The sequence below is a fragment of the Crassostrea angulata genome, chromosome 1 (assembly GCF_025612915.1).
Source record: "Crassostrea angulata isolate pt1a10 chromosome 1, ASM2561291v2, whole genome shotgun sequence".
Taxonomy (NCBI): Eukaryota; Metazoa; Mollusca; class Bivalvia; order Ostreida; family Ostreidae; genus Magallana; species Magallana angulata.
The window spans coordinates 48,728,924-48,751,414 of NC_069111.1; the positions used below are offsets into that span (position 1 = coordinate 48,728,924).

The window sequence follows — 22,491 nt, forward strand, 5'->3', positions numbered from 1 at the left end:
AAAAATGCTTAAAAATGATAAAAGACGTCTTATCTCAATGTATATATATATATATATATATATATATATATATATATATATATATATATATATATATATATATATATATATATATATATATATATATATATATATATATATAGGGGAGATTACTCTTTAAAACATTTCATAGTGCAAAATTACTGGCTTTTTATATGTTGTCAGTCTTGTGAATTTAGTTAATTTCACTTTTGTTGTTATCTATACATATTTAACTAATTTAAAAAGATTCAACGTTGTTTAATGTCCCTTCATTATCCATTATAAACCTTTAAAATAACATTAACGTTTCTAGGTGACGTTTACAAAACACACACACACACACACACACACACACACACACACACACACACACACACACACACACACACATATATATATATGGTGATTTATGTATTCTATTCTAATTTGTTGTAAAGTACAGTTGTTTCATTCTGTTTTCTTCTACAGAGGAGCATTTCCGTCTAAAGAAAACAGAGTATCCAGATGATGCTCTCGTTGCTCTGTATCAGTCTGGGGTTTGGATGGGAATATGTATAGATGGAATTTCGGCAGATACTGCTCGGGTTGTTTGTCGACATTTCGGACTCCCTGAGTATGAATTTTATAACAAATTATTTATTCTAGAGTTTTAAGAAAATAATTGAACGAAGAAATGGGCCGAGCATAATACGAGATTATCCCCATTATCGACAGTAATTCGTAATTACGATAAGGGAGTTTTTATACAAGAAAATAATGCTTTTAATGTTTAGCTTATTTACTCACAATTTCGGAATCCGATCTTCAAAGATAAATGTCACTTTAATTAAAGAAAAGAAAAGGAAAATCAAGCTTAATATATGGACCAGCTTTTGATGCTCGACGTACAATGTATGTAAACCAATGGCCCCACAAAAATTCATTCTAGACTAAATTGTTAATCTGTACACATTGGATGGTGATTCCCCTCATTACTTCTTCTATGCAAAGCTTGCTTTGACAGGTTTTAACCGTTTTAAATCATCTCATGACTATTTCTCGAAGTGGGAATAAGCAATGCTTCCCAATATTCATTTCATATGAAATAAATATCTAAGTTATGTGTTAAAGAGTTTTTAAAGGTTTCAGAAATAAATATAAAATAAAACATTAACAGTTCTAAAAACAAGACCCTTATAAAATGCGCACAACAGTAGTAATAGCCCTCGTCTTTAAGTTGTTTTGATCATAGAGCCTACAGTCAATGCTTTGTTTATTTAGAGGGATCCATTTGTGATGTTTGGTTTGAAAAATTCAGGTCTGAAATAGAACTCACGAAGATGACAAACAATATATGAGAAAAATTGATATTTGAACTGACCAAAAGTATACATGAATATATTAAGGTTTTAAACAATGAATATCAACTGAAAGGCTGTACCGAACAGCAATGCTTATATTAAGGTAAAAAATAAACAAAACTTTAAAAATTTAAATTTCTGCATGTAATATATGTGTTGTCGACATATTTAATGTTCAATTTATTTATATTATAGGTAGTTTCATCACTTTTCTTATGTTTTCCAAAAAAAAATTACCCATAGTTTCTTAATGTCCCATTTATGGTTTATTTTATTAGAGTATTGGAGTTCTCCTTCTCTCGAGAACTGTTTTAAAAGAATATGGTTTTATCTAAGGTTTAAGATGATGGTCACTCCTAACACCCTCTCAGTAATACCTATCAACATTATAGGTTGGACCGGATTATTGTTACGAATTACTTTAAATCAACTTTGTAAAATATTTACTTTTGCTATGTATATTGATAATCATATTATAGCTGGAACTTTTGTCTGAAACAAGATCAATTTTCTCCCTTCAGAGATTATGCGCAGCTCAGCAGAAATACTGAAAGTGATAATACCTATTCGAAAAAGTTTGAAATAGTATGCAATGGAACAGAAAAAAGTCTTGATGATTGTTCACGCCAAACAACAAATAATTATTGTTATGGTGAATCTGCAGTATTTGTTTGTCCAAAAGGTAAAGTCAGAATGTTTTATAAAATACTGGAAACATGTAAAAATATTTTATGATTTTTAAAAAATAGATAACTAGGAATATGACACTATAAGAGCAATCCTGAAAAGCATGCTTTCGATTTTGTCCTGGCGTATTTTTGTCGTCGTTTATCCAAAATGAATAATAAAATATAAGTAAGGAAAAAACGACTTCCTCAATCAGTGATTATCAGAAACTTTTTAGCAAGGTTGGATTTCCTTAAGAAATGAATATAATTTCTTCCTATGTTTTGTGATCAAAATTGTACCATGACCTTTGGCCGTTAACGCCAAACGGTTTATAAAAATCGTAACCGGACGAGGTTAGATTATCCAAGTAAATGTAAGTAAGAAATTAAAGTTATTTCCTATAGTCTTTTTTTCTTGACTTTGTTCAGAAAATTTCAGAATTAGAAATAATCGTTGCAAAATTAAAATGTGCCTTTAACTGACTTAAATTTGTTTTGCTGACGCTTTTTATTGTGACGTAACCAAGTTATTTTATACAATATAGAAGAATATCTTCAGCCAATTAAATATGGCGCTGCGAAAAAAAGTTGAAGTGTAAATCAGACATTTTACATTCTGTCTTTTATTTCACAGACCGCCTCATTAGATTGGTGTCCATACAAAAAACAACATCAGGTTCCTCAGGCTTGGTGGAAATTAATTACAGAGGAACTTGGAATAATCTATGTCCATACAATTTTGGGATTGACGAAGCAAAGGTGGCTTGTCGTGAACTTGGTTTACCAACGTAGGTATTTCTGATGAGTTTTAATTTTTACACTGGAGTCAAAAAATACTTAGTGTTGTATATCACTATTAATAGTATTGTTCTTCTTATCACCATGTTGAAATAGTAAATCTATCAAAAAGTGTATACTTTGGCAGAGCAAATTAAAAAAACATTTTAATATAATTTAATGAAAGTTTGTACAAAAAAGTGTCTTATTTTCTGCAACGTTCGTAATTGACAGTGTAACGATAATAATATCTCACAAGTTCGACATTTTGATCAACAATCACTTGAACATGTTTGCTCATCATTTTTAACTATATGTATAAGCGTTCGTACAATCTTTGCTTTGATGTAATACTTAATCAAAACATTTGAAGAATGACTTCATTAAAATGCGTAAAACTAAACTTGAAATTTAAAGTTTTATTTTTAACTAGTATTATGAAACAATTTACTTCAAGTTTTTTTCTTTGACAAATATTACACACAACGCAACTCATCATTTGTTACAGAAAGCACGTTTTAGAAACAACGACGAGTCAGTCACTATCAGACGAGGTATATCCTTCTTATCTTTCGTGTACCGGGAATGAAGAAAATCTAAGGGACTGCAGACAGAGAGGAAGTTGTAGCATTTATTACTTCCGGAGTTCAGTTGTTAAACTCACATGTAATTCCGGTGAGTGGTTCAGATGTTTCAATCTTTCAAACAAAGCATATGTAGTTACTATTTCTTGAAAATGGAAGTGACGATTATTGCAATATTTGGTCTTTTAATTTAATTAATATTCGGTCTTGCACGATTATTAAATCAAAAGTAATAAGTAAAAAATAACATGTATCTAAAGGCGGAAAAATATATTCAACAATTATAAAATAAAAAATTATGCGTAAATACATGCACTTTAGCTTTTGTTTCATAAGTTTGATCACTAGAATTAGAATTATACAAAGGATTCTACCAAAAAAATTAATATAATAAGAACTACTTCTTGTAAATAAACATTTGAAGATATATCATAAAAATGCATGAAACACTTTTTTGAGGGGAATATATTAGATGTTAAAGTGAATAAAAAAGAAACATAGATAAACCTGGGTGTAGCTGCTAAAACTGACTTTCGTTGCGTGTCTTTCATGTCTTTTTCTTAAAATGTTTAATTACCCCTGGACTTGCGAATATATTTATTAAATGCAAACATAATCAGAATAGAAAATGAAATCTTTTATTTTGTTTGTTACATAGTGTGAAACTCATAAATTATGTTTCTGTAGAAATTGCTTTTTTAAATGTAAATTATCTATGGCAGACATAAGAATCAGGCAGTTGTTCATTCAATGACTCTTAAAGAGTACCGTGTTGCAGAAATCACACTTTCTTTTAATTTGATTTTACGAGCATAAAGTTATATGATTGTTTCGATTAATCTGTTGTAGCTTGTCCATCTATGAAATTCGGTGAAAACTGCAACCGTGACTGTCCATGTGACACCGAATCTACAAGTTCCTGTGATATGAATACGGGAGAATGTGTGTGTAAACCTGGATTCTCGGGGCATACCTGCAACTGTGCTAGTGGTTCACATAGCTGCAATACGACCGTCTCTGATTGTTATTATGAATCGAACCAAATACACTGTATCTGTAAGGCGGGATACACGAACTACGAACATGGATGCGAAGGTATCTTTCTTTTGTAAAAAAAACAAAATTTCCTCTTTCATAGAGAGGAGAATAACCATAAGAGAAAACAGAAAACAAAATGCAAATGAATCACTAGCATTTACTTATTGACCTAGATGATTTAAAAACTTAATTGACTACATTTGTTGCATCACTTTTAGCGAAAAGGGTGTATCAGATAAGGGCAAGTAAAAATCGACACACGCGTAATTAGCACAAGAGTTTTACCGGGAACTAAAAAAACTTCGCTATATCCGAGAATTCGCTATAACCGTGTTTGTACTAAACGAGTTTTACTGTATAGACAAAACGCCTGGTTAAACTACATGTAGACGTTCATAACTTTTTTATCTTATACCGTCCACCTTTGATGATGCAATTGCAAGTAAGCTAATATCACAAAAGTAATGATATTTCAAGGGACAAACAAAGACCGATAGCGTATCTGCAGCTAAAAGTCAAAACTGTTTAAATCTAATAAAAAGAATTAACAAAATAATGAATAGCTTTGTTATGTCTGAGTCGCTTTCATCCGAAAATGTCAAATTCGGTTGTCAGAATGGAAGAAACATGTATAAGACATGTACATTGACTTATATAATATATACTTGTGATTATATTTTTTAGATAACGTGCGAATAGATACTACAGATTTAGTAGAAATATTTGAACAAAAGTGGAGAAAAGTATGCAGTAGAACGAGTTGGAACCCCGGAAATTCGTTGGTGGTGTGTCGTCAGCTTAACCTTAGCACGTGTGTATATAATTGTTTGAAGTTTTCATAATTTTTTTTTGCGATGTGAAAATAATGAGAAATAGTGAAAAAAATGTTTCCTTTGGTTATTCACAGAGGTATGAAGACAGCTATCAAAGCAGAATAATGTATAACTCCGTTAGCGGGTTGTGTAAATGCTACCTTCATTGCCCTCGTGAAATTATAATTATTTAATCTTTTCTCTTTAAAAGTGAAACTATGTAAACTTTAATTGTCGACCTTGACGTTAAAGAGTAATAAGCAATTCTTTTCTTACAAAAAATTCCTGCTATGAATGTAGCTTTATTTTCTTTAAAAAACAATCATCCCATATGTATTATTAAACGATCATGAACGATGTAAAATTTAAAAACTGTCTTCTTGAACCAAAATTGACATTTGATCAGCTTCACGATGCTTTTGAAAGCAGTCTCCTTGGTGGAATGCGTTTATACATAACAGACAGTTTGTTGTTCTCGCTCTTATAGATTCTTTTTTTGTCTGTGTCAATGTTTAATGTTTTAGGAAATGCAGGAAGAATGCGTAGTAAATATAGATTTTAAAAAGACAAAGAATTTAAATTATTGAATGTGACTGGTTTCACTAACCAACATCCTCGTCTAATATTTGTATTAATATTTCTCAGCACCTTTTGTTCTATTTCGATTCAACATTTTCTTTTAAACATTGCTGTTGTCTTTTTAAAAAGCGAACCCAGTAAAAATAGTGAATAACACACAATGTGAACGATGTCAATTTCTTTGACGTTAAACATGCTTTATTGTACTAAATTTTTGATGAATAATGCTTTTTAGCTCACTTGAGCCATAGGCTCAAGTGAGTTTTTCTGATCACAATTTGGTCGTTGTCGTCGTTGTCGTCGTCGTCGTCGTTGTTGTAAACTTTTAACATTTTCATCTTCTCAACAACCACTTGGCAGATTTCAACTAAATCTGGCACAAAGCACAACTAGGTGAAGGGAATTCAAGTTTGTTCAAATGAAGGGCCACGCCCTCTTAAAGGGAGATAATTGAGAATTATTGAAAATTTGTTGGTATTTTTCAAAAACCTTCTTCTGAAAAACTATTCGGCCTGAAAAGCTTAAACTTGTGTGGAGGCATCCTCAGGTAGTGTAGATTCAAGTTTGTTCAAATCATGGTCCCCGGGTGTAGGGAGGGGCCACAAGAGGGGGATCAAGTTTTACATAGAAATATATGGAGACAATCTTTAAAAATCTTCTTCTCAAAACTATCAGGCCACAAAAGCTCAAATTAAAATAGGAGCATCCTCAGATAGTGTAGATTCAAGTTTGTTCAAATCATGGTCCCTGGGGGTAGGGTGGGGCCACAACAGGGGGATCAAGTTTAACATAGGAATAAATGGAGACAATCTTTAAAAATCTTCTTCTCAAAATTATCAGGCCAGAAAAGCTCAAATTAAAATGGCAGCATCCTCAGATAGTGTAGATTCAAGTTTGTTCAAATCATGGTCCCTGGGGGTAGGGTGGGGCCACAATAGGGGGATCAAGTTTAACATAGGAATAAATGGAGAAAATCTTTAATTTTTTTTCCTCAAAAACTATTAGGCCAGGAAAGCTCAAATTAAAGTAAAAGCATCCTCAGGTTGTGTAGATTCAAGTTTGTTCAAATCATGGTCCCCGGGGGTAGGGTGGGGCCACAATTGGGGGATCAAGTTTTACATAGGAATATATAGAGAAAATTTTTAAAAATCTTCTTTTCAAAAACTATTTGGCCAAGAAAGCTCAAATTGGCATGTAACCATCCTCAGATAATGTAAATTCAAGTTTGTTCAAATCATGGTCCCTGGGGGTAGGTCGGAGCCACAATGGGGGATAAATTTTTATATATAGAGAAAATCTTTAAGAATATTCTTCTCAAAACTATTAGGCCAGGAAAGCCTTAATTTGAGTGGAAGCATCCCCAGATCGTATAAATTGAAGTTTACCTAAATAATAGTCCAGGGGTAGGGTGAGGCCACAATTGGGGATGAATTTTTACATAGGTATATATAGAGAAAATCTTTTAAAAATCTTATTTTTAAAGACTATTTGGCCAGAAAAGCTTAAACTTGTGTAGAGGCATCCTCGGGTAGTGTAAATTCAAGTTTGCAAAATCACAGTCCCTAGTGGTAGGGCGGAGTCGTGATGGCGGTTTGAATTTTTACATACGTTTATATAGAGAAAATCTTTAAAAATATTCTGGGAAAGTTTTCGGTCCAAAACTCAGTACTTAGTGTGAAAGCACAGGTTATGCAGATTTAAGTTTGATGAAACCATGATTCCCTAGAAAAAAGTGGGGCCACGAAATGGGGGCGGGGTACATAGGAATAGAGAAAAATCTTCTTACAGGTACAACAGCAAAATGGGCTTGGTATTTACCAAAAAAAGAGGTGGATAAAAATTGGCAGATTTTCAACTTTTTTTAGCAAGATCTACAGTAACTATACTTAGTTGTCAAGATATTTTGATACTGTAATGCTAATTTGATCAGAATTAAGGCAATAGTTGCTCAGGTGAGCGATGTGGCCCCTGGGCCTCTGGTTTGATTTTGTTGAAGAATGTTTTAACTTTAAACAGAGAGGTAATCTATACAGAATCGGTATATGACAGCGTACTTCATTCATCAACATCAATCACGTGCAATGGAACCGAGAAGACCTGGCAGGAATGCCAAGCACAATTATCCTCTTCGTCTTACTGCTCCTATTCTCGCAAACTATTATGTGGAAGTAAGGTTTGATATGAGTTTAGGTGTAAAAAAAAAAAAAGACTGTTTTTTTCTAAAGAACTGAGTAATTTTTTTTGGTTAGACATAGTTTTTTATATGCATCCACACTTTGATTTGTTGAGACTTGATCTTTTATGTGTGGCAATTGTTCAAATTAAGTTATAATGAAAAATTTAGCAAATAGAATAAAAAAAAAGAACTATAACTAAGATATTTACAAGATATTCATATCAAATTCGGGCATCACTAAAATTTTTAATTTTATAATTTGTCATAAACAGTAAGCTTGCTTTTGTAGTTAGAAGCAATTCATAATAACCCTTTTGGTTTTATTTAAGTAATAGTAATAAATATGCAGAACCATACTTGTGCCTTGTGTATCTCAACACCGAGAGATTGACATTTGAAAATGAGTATCAAATTAGATGTCAACAAATTATGTCATAAATTTATAAAGGATATGTAGATATTAAAAATATAAATTAAATGAATATATTAAATGATTTAACTTATCTTGATTCAAACTTGAGATAAAATGAATTACGTAGTCACCAATAACATAAGTTCTTAATACAATAAACATTTTTTCTGTAAATGAAAATTAAACTTTGAATATGTATACCTCTATTCTTTTTTACGTTTCTCTATTATAATCAGAATGTCCCGATTGGAAATATTCAAATGACTGTTCAAAAACCTGCCAGTGTGATAAAAAGACAAGTAAAGGATGCGATCCAATTACTGGAGACTGTTTGTGTCATGACAAATATGGTGGAGCGGATTGTTCTTGCCATACATCAATGATTTCTACCTGTAAAAGCCCATATTCCACTTGTGAATATGACAGATGTAAATGCAATCAAGGGCTATTTAATGTTTCCACTTCTTGCTCAGGTAAATTTTGTATAGATTTGTATATGATGATATTAATAACAACAAACATTAAACGATATCTTTTGGAATTGTCTGTCATCTTCTTTCGTGTGTCATTCGTCCACCATCGAAATATTAATACCTTTTTTACAATGTTAACACTTCTTTCTTACAAAATATATGACTAATTCAGAACACCTAAACTTTAAGCTCTTTTAAAAGCAAAGCATTTGCATTGTTTAGTTTGAAAGAACTTCTAGTTTCATTTATCTGAATTACTTATCAATACTAATGACAAACACAGCTTAAACAGCTAATGCCGTTGTAGGAGAAAGACTTTCAACTCCTTTGTTAAATATGCTTTTAAGCTACATATCTTCTCTTAAATTAATGACTGAAAGCTATTAAATTTTAATTCTGAAATGATTAGTTTTCCACATTATTTCATTATTTTTTTAAAATTCCAATTAGGGTCTTTATCATATTTTTTACTACGTGAAGGAAGATATGAAAGTTATTTATTGATAGTAACCAGAATCCCATTCCTGTATAGAACATGCTCAGACGAACAAAATCTTGTAAATCAAACTGGGTGCTGTCATTTCGAGCTTGATTTCGAGATTTGAACAGGTTAAAAAGGGGCGGTTGTGAGCAGTTTTGACCCTTTCATGGAAAATGTTACATTAAGCATTGATAAACATTATCTAACTGTTTCTGGATTTTGGAAGGAGCAATGGCTTTGCCTTTCTTTTTTCATACAACTGTGCATGAAATAGACTTACTTAGTGAATAGTAGATATAAACATGGGAGACCCTAACTTAAACTATGAACCTGGGGTCTTATGCATACAAATTCTAAGAATTATCTTAAGTTTATGCTTAACTTTCTTATGTATATTCTGAACCAGGCAAGGTGCTTACTTTCCGTTGCATAAAAATTCTAAGCAGCATGCACAGTAATTCTTAGCTGAGCATATCGCAATCTACCTTAGTATATCGTTGCTATGTCAACTAGTTCACTTCCGTTTTAATTTAATGTAAATATTGATTGATTATGGTTTGAAAAAAGAATATGATTCATTAAATGCATTCATGATATGTTTTTATAAAAATCAAGGTTCTCACATTTCAGATTATTTTATTTTCATTAATCTACATTAAAACTATAAATGATAACAGTACATTTTTTTATTTGAGTACTTATAGCCGAATTTTTATCATAGTTTCTTTTAAATTACATCTGTCCGTAAAAAGGGCGAGATTTTAAAATCTGCGAAACGTGCCTGTTGCAATTTTACGCGGATCTATACAGTACAGTACCGCATACCGGTATGTAAATATACAGTACCAATAGGTACATGTACATTTATTATTGTTTTTGAGGACTGTTGTATCATACTGGGCTCGAGCTAGGCTTCGCCATTTTCGCCAATGGCGAATTTTTTTCAAATGTGGCGAAAAGAAATTTGAATGTGGCAAAAGTCCTTTTTTTGTAATAAAATGGTATTATAAATCAGTGTTAAGTTTTTGTTCAGATATTTTTGTATTTGACCTTATGGAGCACTTTAATCAAAGTTATGGCCATGCTCGTGTAAGGGATATGTCCTCCTGCTTAAGAACTTTTCGTATGGTATCTCAATTGACTTAAGAAGGGTATATAACACGTTTCTTACATTTAATAATGTATATAAAAACTAAATAACATCGGTATTTCTTGTGTGTGCCTGATTTAATCGTTTTGATGGGTATTTGCAGTTTTATTTGAAAAAAGAATAGTTGTACAACAGCGATGGTAAAGAATGTGTTCAATAAAATTGAAAAAATAAAAAAATAAAGATTTAACTTGTAAACGTTAAACAGCTAATTTTTGGGATATAATAATCTTTTTCTGTTTTCTTTATTTGTAGACATGGATGACGTGACCTATTTTTGTTCCTTCAATGGTTATAATTGGAAAGATTCATGTGATATGGAAACTACTTCCCGTTTACAACGGCATTCAGTAACATTTTTCTAACTTCTTTTTTTTCTTCTACAAACACATTATCTTAAGTATATGGAAAGTATATGGAGATTGGAATGCGCGTGTCAAAAATGGGATCATGATTTACTTCACGTTGGTTATTGCTAGCACTCTCGAATGCCAGCAACTACGTTAGTCTATATTTCTGGAATACATATACTCGACTTCAGGATAGGGCATTCTGGGAAAACTACTGTCGTTAGACTTCACGATGACAATTTCCTATATATTTGATCCGAATTCTGAAATTTCTCAATTTATTGTCTAAGATATGCATAAAAAACAAAAAACTAAGGTTAGAAAACCTTTATCTTAAGTTATATCGCATTCCTTTTTAAATCCGGCAAGCTCATAACCCCCAAACCCCCCCCCCCCAAAAAAAAAGTTGTGACGGAAAAGCCCGAATGAAACGACATTCAAGCGGGAAAATTTTACGTTGAAGCACAAAAAAAATTCTTATCGGTCAACATGGCTTGAGTCCATCATACGGAAACACCCGAGCAAAAAACGACAATCACGCGTTTAAGTTTCAGCAAAATAACCTAGTTGGTCACGAACCTTCCACTCTGTGTATAAAAATGGCTACAGCGCTAGCTCAACTTTTTTTAAAAGAAAAGCTTGTAAATCTAATGATATGTTTTACGGTGCTACTGATGGGGCGAGCGCAGCTAGCAAGAATTACTCATACCTTGCATCATCGTACTGTTATTTAGTTATCAACTATAAAAATAATTTTGAGAGAGAGAGAGGGGGGAGAGAAGGGGAGAGAGAGAGATAATGAGAGAGAGAATTATAAGATTTCTAAGTTTAAAAAATATCTCACAAAATACATAGATTTGCTTCCAACTAAAACCGTTCTTTACTTTTGGAGAGAATTGATCAGTCTGTCAAAACGTAATTTGTGTTTGATTTTGGGGTACCTTGTTGTTATCTGAAGTTTATTTTTTTTTCCTGGTTCATATTTTTGTTTGTTTGTTATTTTTTGCATTCTAATTGCATACGTTGTATCCTTATCTTTATGTATCTGTATAGATATTTCAACTGTTTATTTTTTCTCTTTGTTATTTTTCATTTAATTCAAATTGACATATTTTTTTTTTATCTTCCCCACTTATATTTACCGAACATGCATGCAAAATAAGCTTTAAATTGGATCGTTATGACATTAAAGTGTGGCTCTTGCTATTATATGTTTAATCTCTCTATCAAAACCAAAAAAAATAAAAAATAAAAACATCATATGAGGCAGGTATCGCAGTCTATACTTAAATTGTTGGTACACGCATTGCAGATGTTTGATCCACCTCTAGTTCATCGCGATAAATATAGCGCGAGAGCACTGTGACATCATCCATTACCTTTTTGTCTTTGTTTACATATCTCGACTCAATACGAAGGTATGAAAGCATGTAACAAATCTCTTGGATCTCCCTAAAGCTTGTACAGAACTCAGAAAGTGTCTTCAAACCTCAGGATACCGTAACTTTCGAGTTAAATGTCAGCCATTTTTGGCAGAGCACTACGAGTGAAAACATAAGAGAGCATTATGGGGCGTAGACAAAAATAATTGTTTGATGAATCTATAGGTTTCGCTCGTTCTTTTTCCCGCGCACACTGGTTCTTAGAGTTCGCTTCGCTCGCTATTAGTTTAAGTTTTGTGGTTTTATTTTTGAATGAATGTGAAACACTTGATTGAATACGACATTTTAGCCTTAAAAAGTGTGCTTTTATAAGATAGGAAACGTCCCTTAAGGTTTAGTTTATTTAAACAAACTAGTCAATTGGATTTAATCAATTGTTACAGTATAGCGCAAATACTATTTTTATGATTTATCTAAATAAAAATAGAAAGGTATCAAAAGCAATCAATAGATTTTCCCTTTTATTATCTATACCATATTATCTATTGATATTTTCCATTATAACAAATTGTAAATGTTAAGCAAAAATTAAAAAAAACTGTATTATGTCATGAATTTTCCTTTTCATACAGGAATCAAGGTATTTCTACAGTTCTTGGAGACCACAGCCCGGAAGCGATGATACAGAGTATGCATACGTTGATGAGAGGCCATATTATTTTTCATCGAGCGAATTCTTCGCTTCACTCAATTTTTCTTTAGGAAGTAAACGTAAGTTAATAATACAAGATATAATGTTGATATGTACCCTTGATCTAAGGCGAAGTTGCAAATCATTTTTTACTGTTATTGTTAAAAGAAGTCACGACTTATAATATTACAATTCAACGGAAGTTTTTAAAAATTTCTTATGAAATCAAAATAAATTGACTCTTCAAAAATATCTGACCAGGCTCCACCGTCACCAAGATTTTCAAATCCCTCAACTCATTCCTCAACTCAAATCTTTTAAAGAAAAGTGCATAAATTTGAGGTCAAACCTCAGATTTGAGGCTGAGTATTGACTTGAGGAAAGTTGGTGACGGCGGGGCCAGTTCTTTTTCAAATATTTTGTAAAAATAACACCACCTCCATAAAACCCAACCACACATCTAACGGTAAAATGGAGGTTAAAAGAATCGGGTGTTTTCGACCCAGTTTGCTCGTAAGTGCGATCGATGAAAAATATCTTTAAACAATTTGTAACTCACCGTAACAACAGCATTAATCTAGTTTTAGTTTTCAAGGTATAATTATTGTATTTTTTTCGTTTTATCACTTTAACTCCGTATTTTTTTGTGTTTTTGTGTTACACTGTTCAATCATTTGCAGAAAGCCAACTGTGTGTTTTCTTTGACTACATCACAACAGGACGAGGTTCCATCGTACTATCCATGAAAGATACATCAATGATAGAATCAACCATTGTCACTTTGTCTACAACAAAGACTGGCTGGACAAACAAACGAACAAATATAAATTCAAGTCTACCAATTGAGCAGGTATACTAAATCAAAAGGCATTGAGTATAAGGATAATTTTTTATAAAAACGATGATGACGATGATGGTAAAATTTTATTTATCTATTTTCTTTGTTTACAATGCGTTAGTGATGGATTTATATTGATCAAATAAATGCGTTTTAGTCAAAGAGTTAAAAAGGCAAACTACAGACTACATTTCTTTGTTATATAAACAATGATCGTGTCATGGTTTTTGTTTACATTAGTTCAATATATCTTTAAAAGCTGTTTTAAGCTGATTTTTCTTTATTCCGTGTTCGTTTTGCACATATAAAAATAATAAGTATATGACACATTTACCTTAGGCCTAACTAAACGTTATTATTTTTAATCACAATGCCCCATAAATGTGCTCAAAGCGTGAATGTAAATAGAGTTAAGTCACATGTGTGGGCTTTGTTATTCATGAAGTCAAAAGACAAAATAAATTCCAAAAGCAAGGTACCCCCTCCACTGGAAGGAGAAGCACTCATTATTTTGCACTTTTTGAATAAGTAAAATATGAGTTCACTGCTGTTCAAATGTCTTTCATGGAAGTGAATGAGTAATAGAACTGTTTTAATTAACCACATTTATTACAAAATGTGGGTATGGTTTAAAATCTATTAGAAATCGATGTTAACAAGATGCCCTGAAATATTAATTGAAGTAATGCGTCCATACCAAGTATGGAAGTAAAAAAATAATTTGAATTTAAAAACTTCAGTGTTTGAAAAAAAGGATAATATATATATATATATATATATATATATATATATATATATATATATATATATATATATATATATATGAAATCTTTAATTTGATTCTTTTGCTAATAATTGGGGGGGGGGGGGGAATTTGGCCTTTAAAAGGATTCATTCTTTTTGTTGACTAATAGAAATACTTTACTAAAGCATTGTACCCATTAAAAGGCAAAAATAATTTTTGTCGAAAACTCATGACCATGCCTCTATGTAATTGAAATTTATTCATAGCTCTGCTAAATGTTTATTAAGAAACCATTTAGAAATGTCGCGTGGAGAGAAGTACAACATTTTGCAATAAAATATTAATAGAAATTTTTTCCCCTAAAGGATCATAGTGAATTTTTTTTTATATGAAAATATGTTAGGAAGCTAGATTAGTTTGATATAAAAGAAGCGATAAAAACACGTTGATCCAGTTATGTTATTTTTTTTATTTTCTCGAACCAAGTCATTTTTTCCTCAAGATTTTTATTGTGAAACTCTATTCTATGGCTGAGATCGCTTTTATGTTTGCTGACTATCTAAATCTTGTTGTAACATTTTTATCGGTTTAAAGGTAAAAACTAGCAAATGTTTCTATTTTATCGAGTATTAAAAGTTGTTTCAATATTACTAAATAGTCAAGTTCTTGTACATTGCATCCTGATAGCAATGTCTTATAGAGTATATTTTTTTCTCAAACTTTTACCAAAGAATCTTTATAGGATAATTATGAAAGAAATCGTTGATTCACTTTATACTCAAATTTGAATAGACGTTTGGGTTGTTTCTTCATGAGAATACAACATATTTAAAGAGGCATGGTCACGATTTCTCTGATTTATTATTTACAATGCTTTAGAAATACATTTCTAATATAACCAAATGAAATTTGAGAGTCACTCGTTAAGTTATAAGCAAGACAGGAGGCTCACAATTCTTTGTCATGTAAACAAGGCTCATTCCCAATTTTTTTTTTACATGGGTTCAATATTCCAGTATTCTTTTTGAAACTGATTGATTTTTCTATGCTCTTATACATCATTATACATTTTAAGTATGCATAAAAAATTCCATTAGTTTAACACATTCATTCTAGGCCTCTACTGGAATTTTTACTTCAACATTCGAAATGTAAACAAATGCTTTGTTCACAATGCAAAGTATTGTTAGCTCTGTTGCTCGCTTATAACACAACAAATTATACTATTTTTCGGCAAATTCATGACCATGTCTCTTTAATTGCTTAACACCATAGTCTATAAAATACACTCAGCATTATTGAAGACGATCATGGTTATCATTTTCAATAATGAGATCGTTACATTTTAGATAATATTTCGACTGGAAGAAAAAACAGCCATTGACCAGATTATTATTACGGACTCAATGTGTGGTAAAAAAAAATTTTCTGCTTTTTGCCTGAGTTTATCAGTAATTGCTAGTTCAATCTTGACCAATTTTCACATTGAAATTTCATATTAGATATTATAAGAATCAAATAAAAACATTATTATTATTAACCGAGTTTTCAAAAGGAAAATCCGGTTATTGAAATGATGAAAATGGCGGGCGGGCGGGCGGCTGCCAAATGGGCACATAATGTACCCTAATGTGCAGATATTTCCTCATACAGTTTTTAAGCTAGGAAACTTTTTTCCCTTGTTGATAATTTTTCATGCCATTCATTCTTTCTGAGATATATATATATATATATATATATATATATATATATATATATATATATATATATTCAAATATCGTGTTAATTGTATTTAAAGATTGTGCAAATTGGACATTCGGCTCGAGTTGTGACGACTGCACTTGTGTACGGTTACACACCGAATTCTGCGATAAAAACAACGGAACATGCCACTGTAAACAAGGCTATATTGGAGAAGCGTGTCAGTGTGAAGACAACGGGGAACCCTGTCCACACTGTAAGCATCTGTTGATATGTCAGATAATATTTAATTAATATAATATTATTTATCAATCTATAGATAATATTAATTATCATTATTAATGTAATATTTAATTGTTTCATTTATATCTTATTGTCTGAATTATTTTAGATATTCGGTTGGTAAATGGAAATACTACATCGATGGGAAGAATTGAAGTTGTCACAAATGGTGTCTGGTCAACTATCTGTGACAGTAATTGGGACCATGATGATGCTACTGTCGTCTGCAAGCAACTTAGACTTGGAAAGTAAGGAATGTACAGTTATTACTAACATTAATACTTTAGTGACCCAAGATTCACATTGTTCATCTGATCAATAATGCTCATCTTTGATTCAATTTATGAGTATGATAAAAAATTATTGATGGAAGTAGAGGTTTTCATTTATTTACTTATCTTTTGATTGGACCCGATACTCCTTGTGAAAATCAGTATGCATGTTAATCAACTGATAATTGAATATATATAGATATATATATATATATATATATATATATATATATATATATATATATATATATATATATATATCCAAATCACAAAAGTATTATTTTCTCAGTGTCCGTTAAAAATATAATAAAAGAAAAAAAGCAACACTAACAGCAAAACATAAGCGCTTTCATTGTAAAAAATCTTCAGCGTTCGACTGTAAAACGTCTGAAGATTTTTCACAGTGAAAGCGCTTATGTTTTGCAGTTATTGTTGCTTTTTTTCTGTTATATATATATATATATATATATATATATATATATATATATATATATATATATATATATATATATATATATACATATTTGTAGTAGCTAATATTGTAGTTATTGTAGTTGCCACGTTCCGATCCGGTGTTTTATATATTCTTTAGTTTTTAGATTAGTGCTAGTTTTGTAGATGTTTTTCTCCTTTCAGAAGTAGTTCTTATTTGTGTCCTGAGGAAGGTACGGGTTGTCCCTAAACTTTGACAATATTTTACTTTTTAAAGCGCTAAGCATAGCTCAGCGCTTTATTGTCGTTAGACTTCTATTTCCGGTGCAAGGAATAACTGCCCTCTATGAGCAGAAATATACATAATTTAAACTGGTAAGAGGTATAGGGAACCAGTTATCTGGGTGACGGAAATGGCCGAGTAGATACGATTGGTTTGCGGGGCTTACGTACATCAGCACGGGATGCTATGCAGTGATGAAAAAATATAGTGCGTATTCAGAAGCTAAAATATAGAAAAATAAAATCGATTTTTGCAAGAAAATGTCAAAAACTGTGATAAATTACTGTTCAAAAGGTATAATTTTTGATTTTAACATATCTTTTTTCAGGCAAGTATCCATATACAAGTCATGTTCAGCTTTAATTCACATCATCTTCAGAAAGTAACATATATTTAAAGAAATCTGGCCTTCGATACTTTAAATTGATATTCATTAAACATAAACCAAAATTTCAATAAGGCTCATTTCCGCCTACGCTTGCACACAGTAAATTTTCTTAGAACCAAGCTAGGTTAGCGCTTTTCAGTACTTTCAGGACTTTGATTTGTTCGTGTCGTTGGTTATTTTTAGTGCTTATATATATATATATATATATATATATATATATATATATATATATATATATATATATATATATATATATATATATTTATCTGTGTGTGTGTGTGTTATATTGTTTGTGAAGTTGATATATTCTTTTCAAAGGTATGGTATTGCTGTCTCAGATGCTGAATTTGGAAGAGGTGTCGGTCCAAACTACATAAGTAAAGTTAATTGCGTAGGAGATGAAACAGATTTACTCACTTGCCCTTTTGAAAAGTTATCGTGTAGTCATGAAAACGATGCAGGGGTTATATGTGGTAGGTTTTTTTTTCTTTCTGTATGATCTATTTCTTTAAAGAACAAATATAAGCTATATACTAAAAAACATAAGTCTTCATTTTACAGTCAACAAATCAAGTAACATTCGATTGGTAGACGGTTCAGACGAAACAGAGGGTCGATTGGAAGTGAAGTTAAATGGACGTGGATCATGGGGCACAGTTTGTGATGATGGATTTGATGAAAGCGATGCAAAAGTCGCTTGTAAAGAGCTTGGATTACCCACGTAAGAATCTACACATAAATGACTGTTTACACTCTGCTTACATAGGAATGTATTCATAATGTTATAATTGTTGTGTCTGGAGAAACTACAAAAAACTGTGTCTACTTATATAAGCAGCTACGCGTCTAATTCGTTTGTATGAATTAACACAACATGTGTCTTATAACGCTACAATGTTTAAAACCCGTGCTTTTTCTCGTAAGAATGTTCACACACTTACCCCTTCTATTGAGAGGGTATTGAAATGGACATCAATGGCGTATGATTGTTTAGAAAAGTGTAAAATTTAATGATAATATATACATCTGTTGATTAATATCTCAGCTGTTCAAAAATCCGATAAGCATTTTTAATCTATATACCAACGAATCAAACTACCGGATATAACCATGTTTATCCGTAAAATTAATATGGACCAAACACCGTAATATGCCAACCCCCCCCCCCCCCCAAACCAATAACCTAATAAACATGGACCTTTAATAAAATTCACACATGCGCTTTTCGATATTTACGTTGGGTTGATTCTTGCCTTAAATGTTTGTTTCTATACTCATTACACCATTATGAGGACAGTTGAACAAAGTTATAGATTTTGAAAATTAATTTGAAGTCATTTTTTATACTCCAGTTTTAGATATTTATGGAGTATTTTTTTGTCTTAAAATATCATTCCAGGGTTAAAACTTTAGTAACATAAAAGCAAGCAACACAGAAATATAGTTTCCTCTTACATGTATGAACCCCCTCCCCCATCATATGTATATGTGTATGGGAAGTCAATAAGAACATTTGGTTAAATCCTATTCAAAGAATTCTCACAAATTATCTGTTATTTTATTTACTTGTAAGTTATCTAGTATCCTAATTAATGTTTTTTGATTAACGACAGTTACTCTTACGATATAAATTATCTTACGAATTTAAATGAACATCCTACGAAAGATATATAAAAAGTCAATTGTTTACAGTGAAATCTTTTCGATGGTTTTTCCAAGTCATTATACAACCAGAAAAGTTTATTGCTTTAATATCTAAACACACTTTTTAAAGACTGTGCTCAAATCTTTCACAAAAAGTGAAAACTGTAGTCATTTTCTGAACTTAGATTTCATAGATATTTTGCTAGGTCACCTGAGCTAAAGGCTGAAGTAAGCTGTTCTGATCAAAATTTGTTCATTGTTTGCAAAGTGTTTCGCAAGTTGAAAAAACTTTTAAAAATATTTTGCTTACACACCTTTTATAGAAGAGAAATTGCAGTGAAAGCCCGCGCTTATTTCGGACGAGGAAGTGGACCGATTCTTATGAGTAACCTTAGATGTAGTGGAACTGAAATGTCAATACATATATGTAGTAAAACAGAACATCCGGGTGGTTGCAGTCATTCTGAGGATGTGGGCATTGTTTGTTCAAACGGTATTTTCATCTTTAATTTAGTTACGATTACATACTTGAGCATGTTTTTGTTTAATAAAGCAATTGAATTTTAATCAGCTGATTCCAAATAGTGCTGATTTGATTTTAAAAGCTTTTTGCAAATCAATGTAGCGTAAACAATCAAACAAGAATAGGAAAACCTCTTTTTGAATGATTCAAATTATTTCCTATTCTATAAATACATTTTAACCGTTGATAAATTTTAGGTAAAAATACTTATAGAATATATTTAACAGATGTCATATTAGTGATTTTTGTTTTATATCCATACGATAGATATAACCAAAATAAACCCTGTATATATCTTAAAGTTTAAATTTACATTCTATTGTGTTTTTTCCATTTAATTATGTAATATTTTAATGCATCTAAATGCAACAAGCTTATCACTGCGTACATATATCAAATTACATGTAATTTTTATAAGTAGTTCTTAAACATTGATTTCTATGCTATTGGTTTAAAAATATATTTTATACATTTTGTTAAAGCACCATTTTCTACAATTATTCAACAATAAAAATGATTTTATTATTTAAAACAAAATTTCAAGATTTAATTTTCATGGATTATATTTTCATGCTCATCTCAACAGTCTATGTGTTAACACGTGTAAATCAGTTCTAGAAAATAGCTGTTCTTGCTTTTACTAATTTACTCCCTCTGTGATCAGCAATTTATACCGATTTATTTTAATAAAAATAATTGATTTCATCAATAAGGGAATGTAAATATAAACATTAAATGATTTTTTTGACGTCGTGGAGTCAATAACTACCGTCAGGTTTGCAGACAAATTATCACAACGCGCTAAAACGCGTTATTCAATTTGTCTGTTCACCTGCCGGCAGTAAATGACACGTCGACGTCAAAAATAAATCATTTAATGCTATAATATATTTCAATTGCTCTTTGAACGACGTTATATAAACTCTAAAAATACAAGAGTTTAATTTACTTAAACAAAATAATCATATAAACATTATCTTCTAGAATGTTCGTCTTTCAAATTTGGAGACCAGTGTGAAAGAAGTTGTGTTTGCGATCAAAGTAAGTCTTTGTCATGCGATAAGGACACAGGAGACTGCATATGCAGGACTGGATGGACAGGTGTAAGGTGCACGTGTGGGAGAGGAACTGAATGTGGAGAAAACTCTTATTGTGATGGTGACGACTGTTTGTGTATTGACGGGTTCTTCACGACAGCCTCCAACTGCTCTGGTAGAATGCTGCATTTATTTCAGTTTAAGTTTCAAAATTACCGGCTGGTTGATAAATTCCAAAGGACTTTGAATTTAGATATTATATTTTGGTCTATTTTAAATCATATTTTTTAAGTGAAAACGTCGATAGAATATTTGTTTGTGTTTATTGTATCTGGACACAAAGCTTTTTCAAAATCTTAAGGAAAATAATATTGTCTAAAAGCACCGCGATTATACATTCTTCTTAAGTTTAGTTTTTATTATTAAAGAAATAAATGTCAAGTTAAAATGTTCACCGGGATATGAACGTGGATGGTCACATGAGAAAATCATGTTTGCTTTATGAATAGACATCTTTAATATAATCGTTTGGCTAGTTTTTAAAGTCTAACACATAAATTTGAACGTTGTTATCATTGCTGTCATTCTAACTGGTACTCGGTAAAAAAAGGTAAAAAGGTAAATCGAAAAACAAAGTATTTTGCTCAATTATACTTTGGGGGCAAAATCGCGTTAGTTATAAAAAGAAACTGTGAGTTATGCTTAGAGTTCTAACAAATTCTCTAAAATTGGACAAAGCACGTCAAACATTGTTATTAAAGTTTTAAAGTACATTTTTGAGTGTTTAAGTGGTGTATTAATACCATATGGTTATAACTGTACGCTGGCTTTTAAGAAGATGGACTTTTAAGTTAAAAATATATCCTTAATTTCGTAAAGATACCAAATTTGAGATGTTGAAAATAGATGATTATTTTAAAAGTTATTATATCAAGAGTGACATTTAATTCAATTTAGGCCTATAAACAATTTAAACAATCAATGAATTTTTAATGCGAAAAAAAGATTTTTTTTATCATAGATATTTTTTTAGTAATCGACGTTTTGTTTTATATGTACGCTCATCGATGTGTATGACAGACCATTTAAAATGGTATTACAATTCCAAAAATTAAAACTTATCCAATTATCTTATTTTAGGACGATAAATGAATGTTACTTTTTATGTATCTTCCGACTATTTAAATTCCGGGATGAATTACTCTATTAAGTACAAATAAAAACATTATTTTACAAATACGATCGAAAGTATAGCCGGGGTATTTATAAACATATTAGAAGTCTACTAACACATTACTTCTCTTCAGCCCAACGTCATAAAAAAAAGCAGCTATATCTTGTATACGTACGCATGTGTTGCCTCCGAAAACGGAGTCTAAAATGCTTGCAAAAATAAAATCATTTCGACTCTT

At 31.1% G+C, this 22,491-nt stretch overlaps 1 protein-coding gene across 2 annotated transcripts in view; it reads left to right on the forward strand.

Moving 5' to 3' along the window:
* The window catches only part of LOC128180917 (uncharacterized), a 123,175-nt gene that overhangs the window by 38,270 nt on the left and 62,414 nt on the right, over positions 1 to 22,491 (forward strand). For both annotated transcript variants that reach the window (XM_052849130.1, XM_052849122.1), the window contains exons 23-40: positions 490 to 634; positions 1,883 to 2,043; positions 2,664 to 2,817; positions 3,315 to 3,481; positions 4,240 to 4,485; positions 5,113 to 5,239; positions 7,836 to 7,987; positions 8,644 to 8,880; positions 10,767 to 10,861; positions 12,876 to 13,014; positions 13,615 to 13,784; positions 15,867 to 15,930; positions 16,316 to 16,474; positions 16,610 to 16,748; positions 18,194 to 18,348; positions 18,437 to 18,596; positions 19,843 to 20,012; positions 21,027 to 21,254. In XM_052849130.1, the coding sequence (XP_052705090.1) occupies positions 490 to 634; positions 1,883 to 2,043; positions 2,664 to 2,817; positions 3,315 to 3,481; positions 4,240 to 4,485; positions 5,113 to 5,239; positions 7,836 to 7,987; positions 8,644 to 8,880; positions 10,767 to 10,861; positions 12,876 to 13,014; positions 13,615 to 13,784; positions 15,867 to 15,930; positions 16,316 to 16,474; positions 16,610 to 16,748; positions 18,194 to 18,348; positions 18,437 to 18,596; positions 19,843 to 20,012; positions 21,027 to 21,254 (2,868 nt within the window). The remainder of the gene's footprint in view (positions 1 to 489; positions 635 to 1,882; positions 2,044 to 2,663; positions 2,818 to 3,314; positions 3,482 to 4,239; positions 4,486 to 5,112; positions 5,240 to 7,835; positions 7,988 to 8,643; positions 8,881 to 10,766; positions 10,862 to 12,875; positions 13,015 to 13,614; positions 13,785 to 15,866; positions 15,931 to 16,315; positions 16,475 to 16,609; positions 16,749 to 18,193; positions 18,349 to 18,436; positions 18,597 to 19,842; positions 20,013 to 21,026; positions 21,255 to 22,491) is intronic.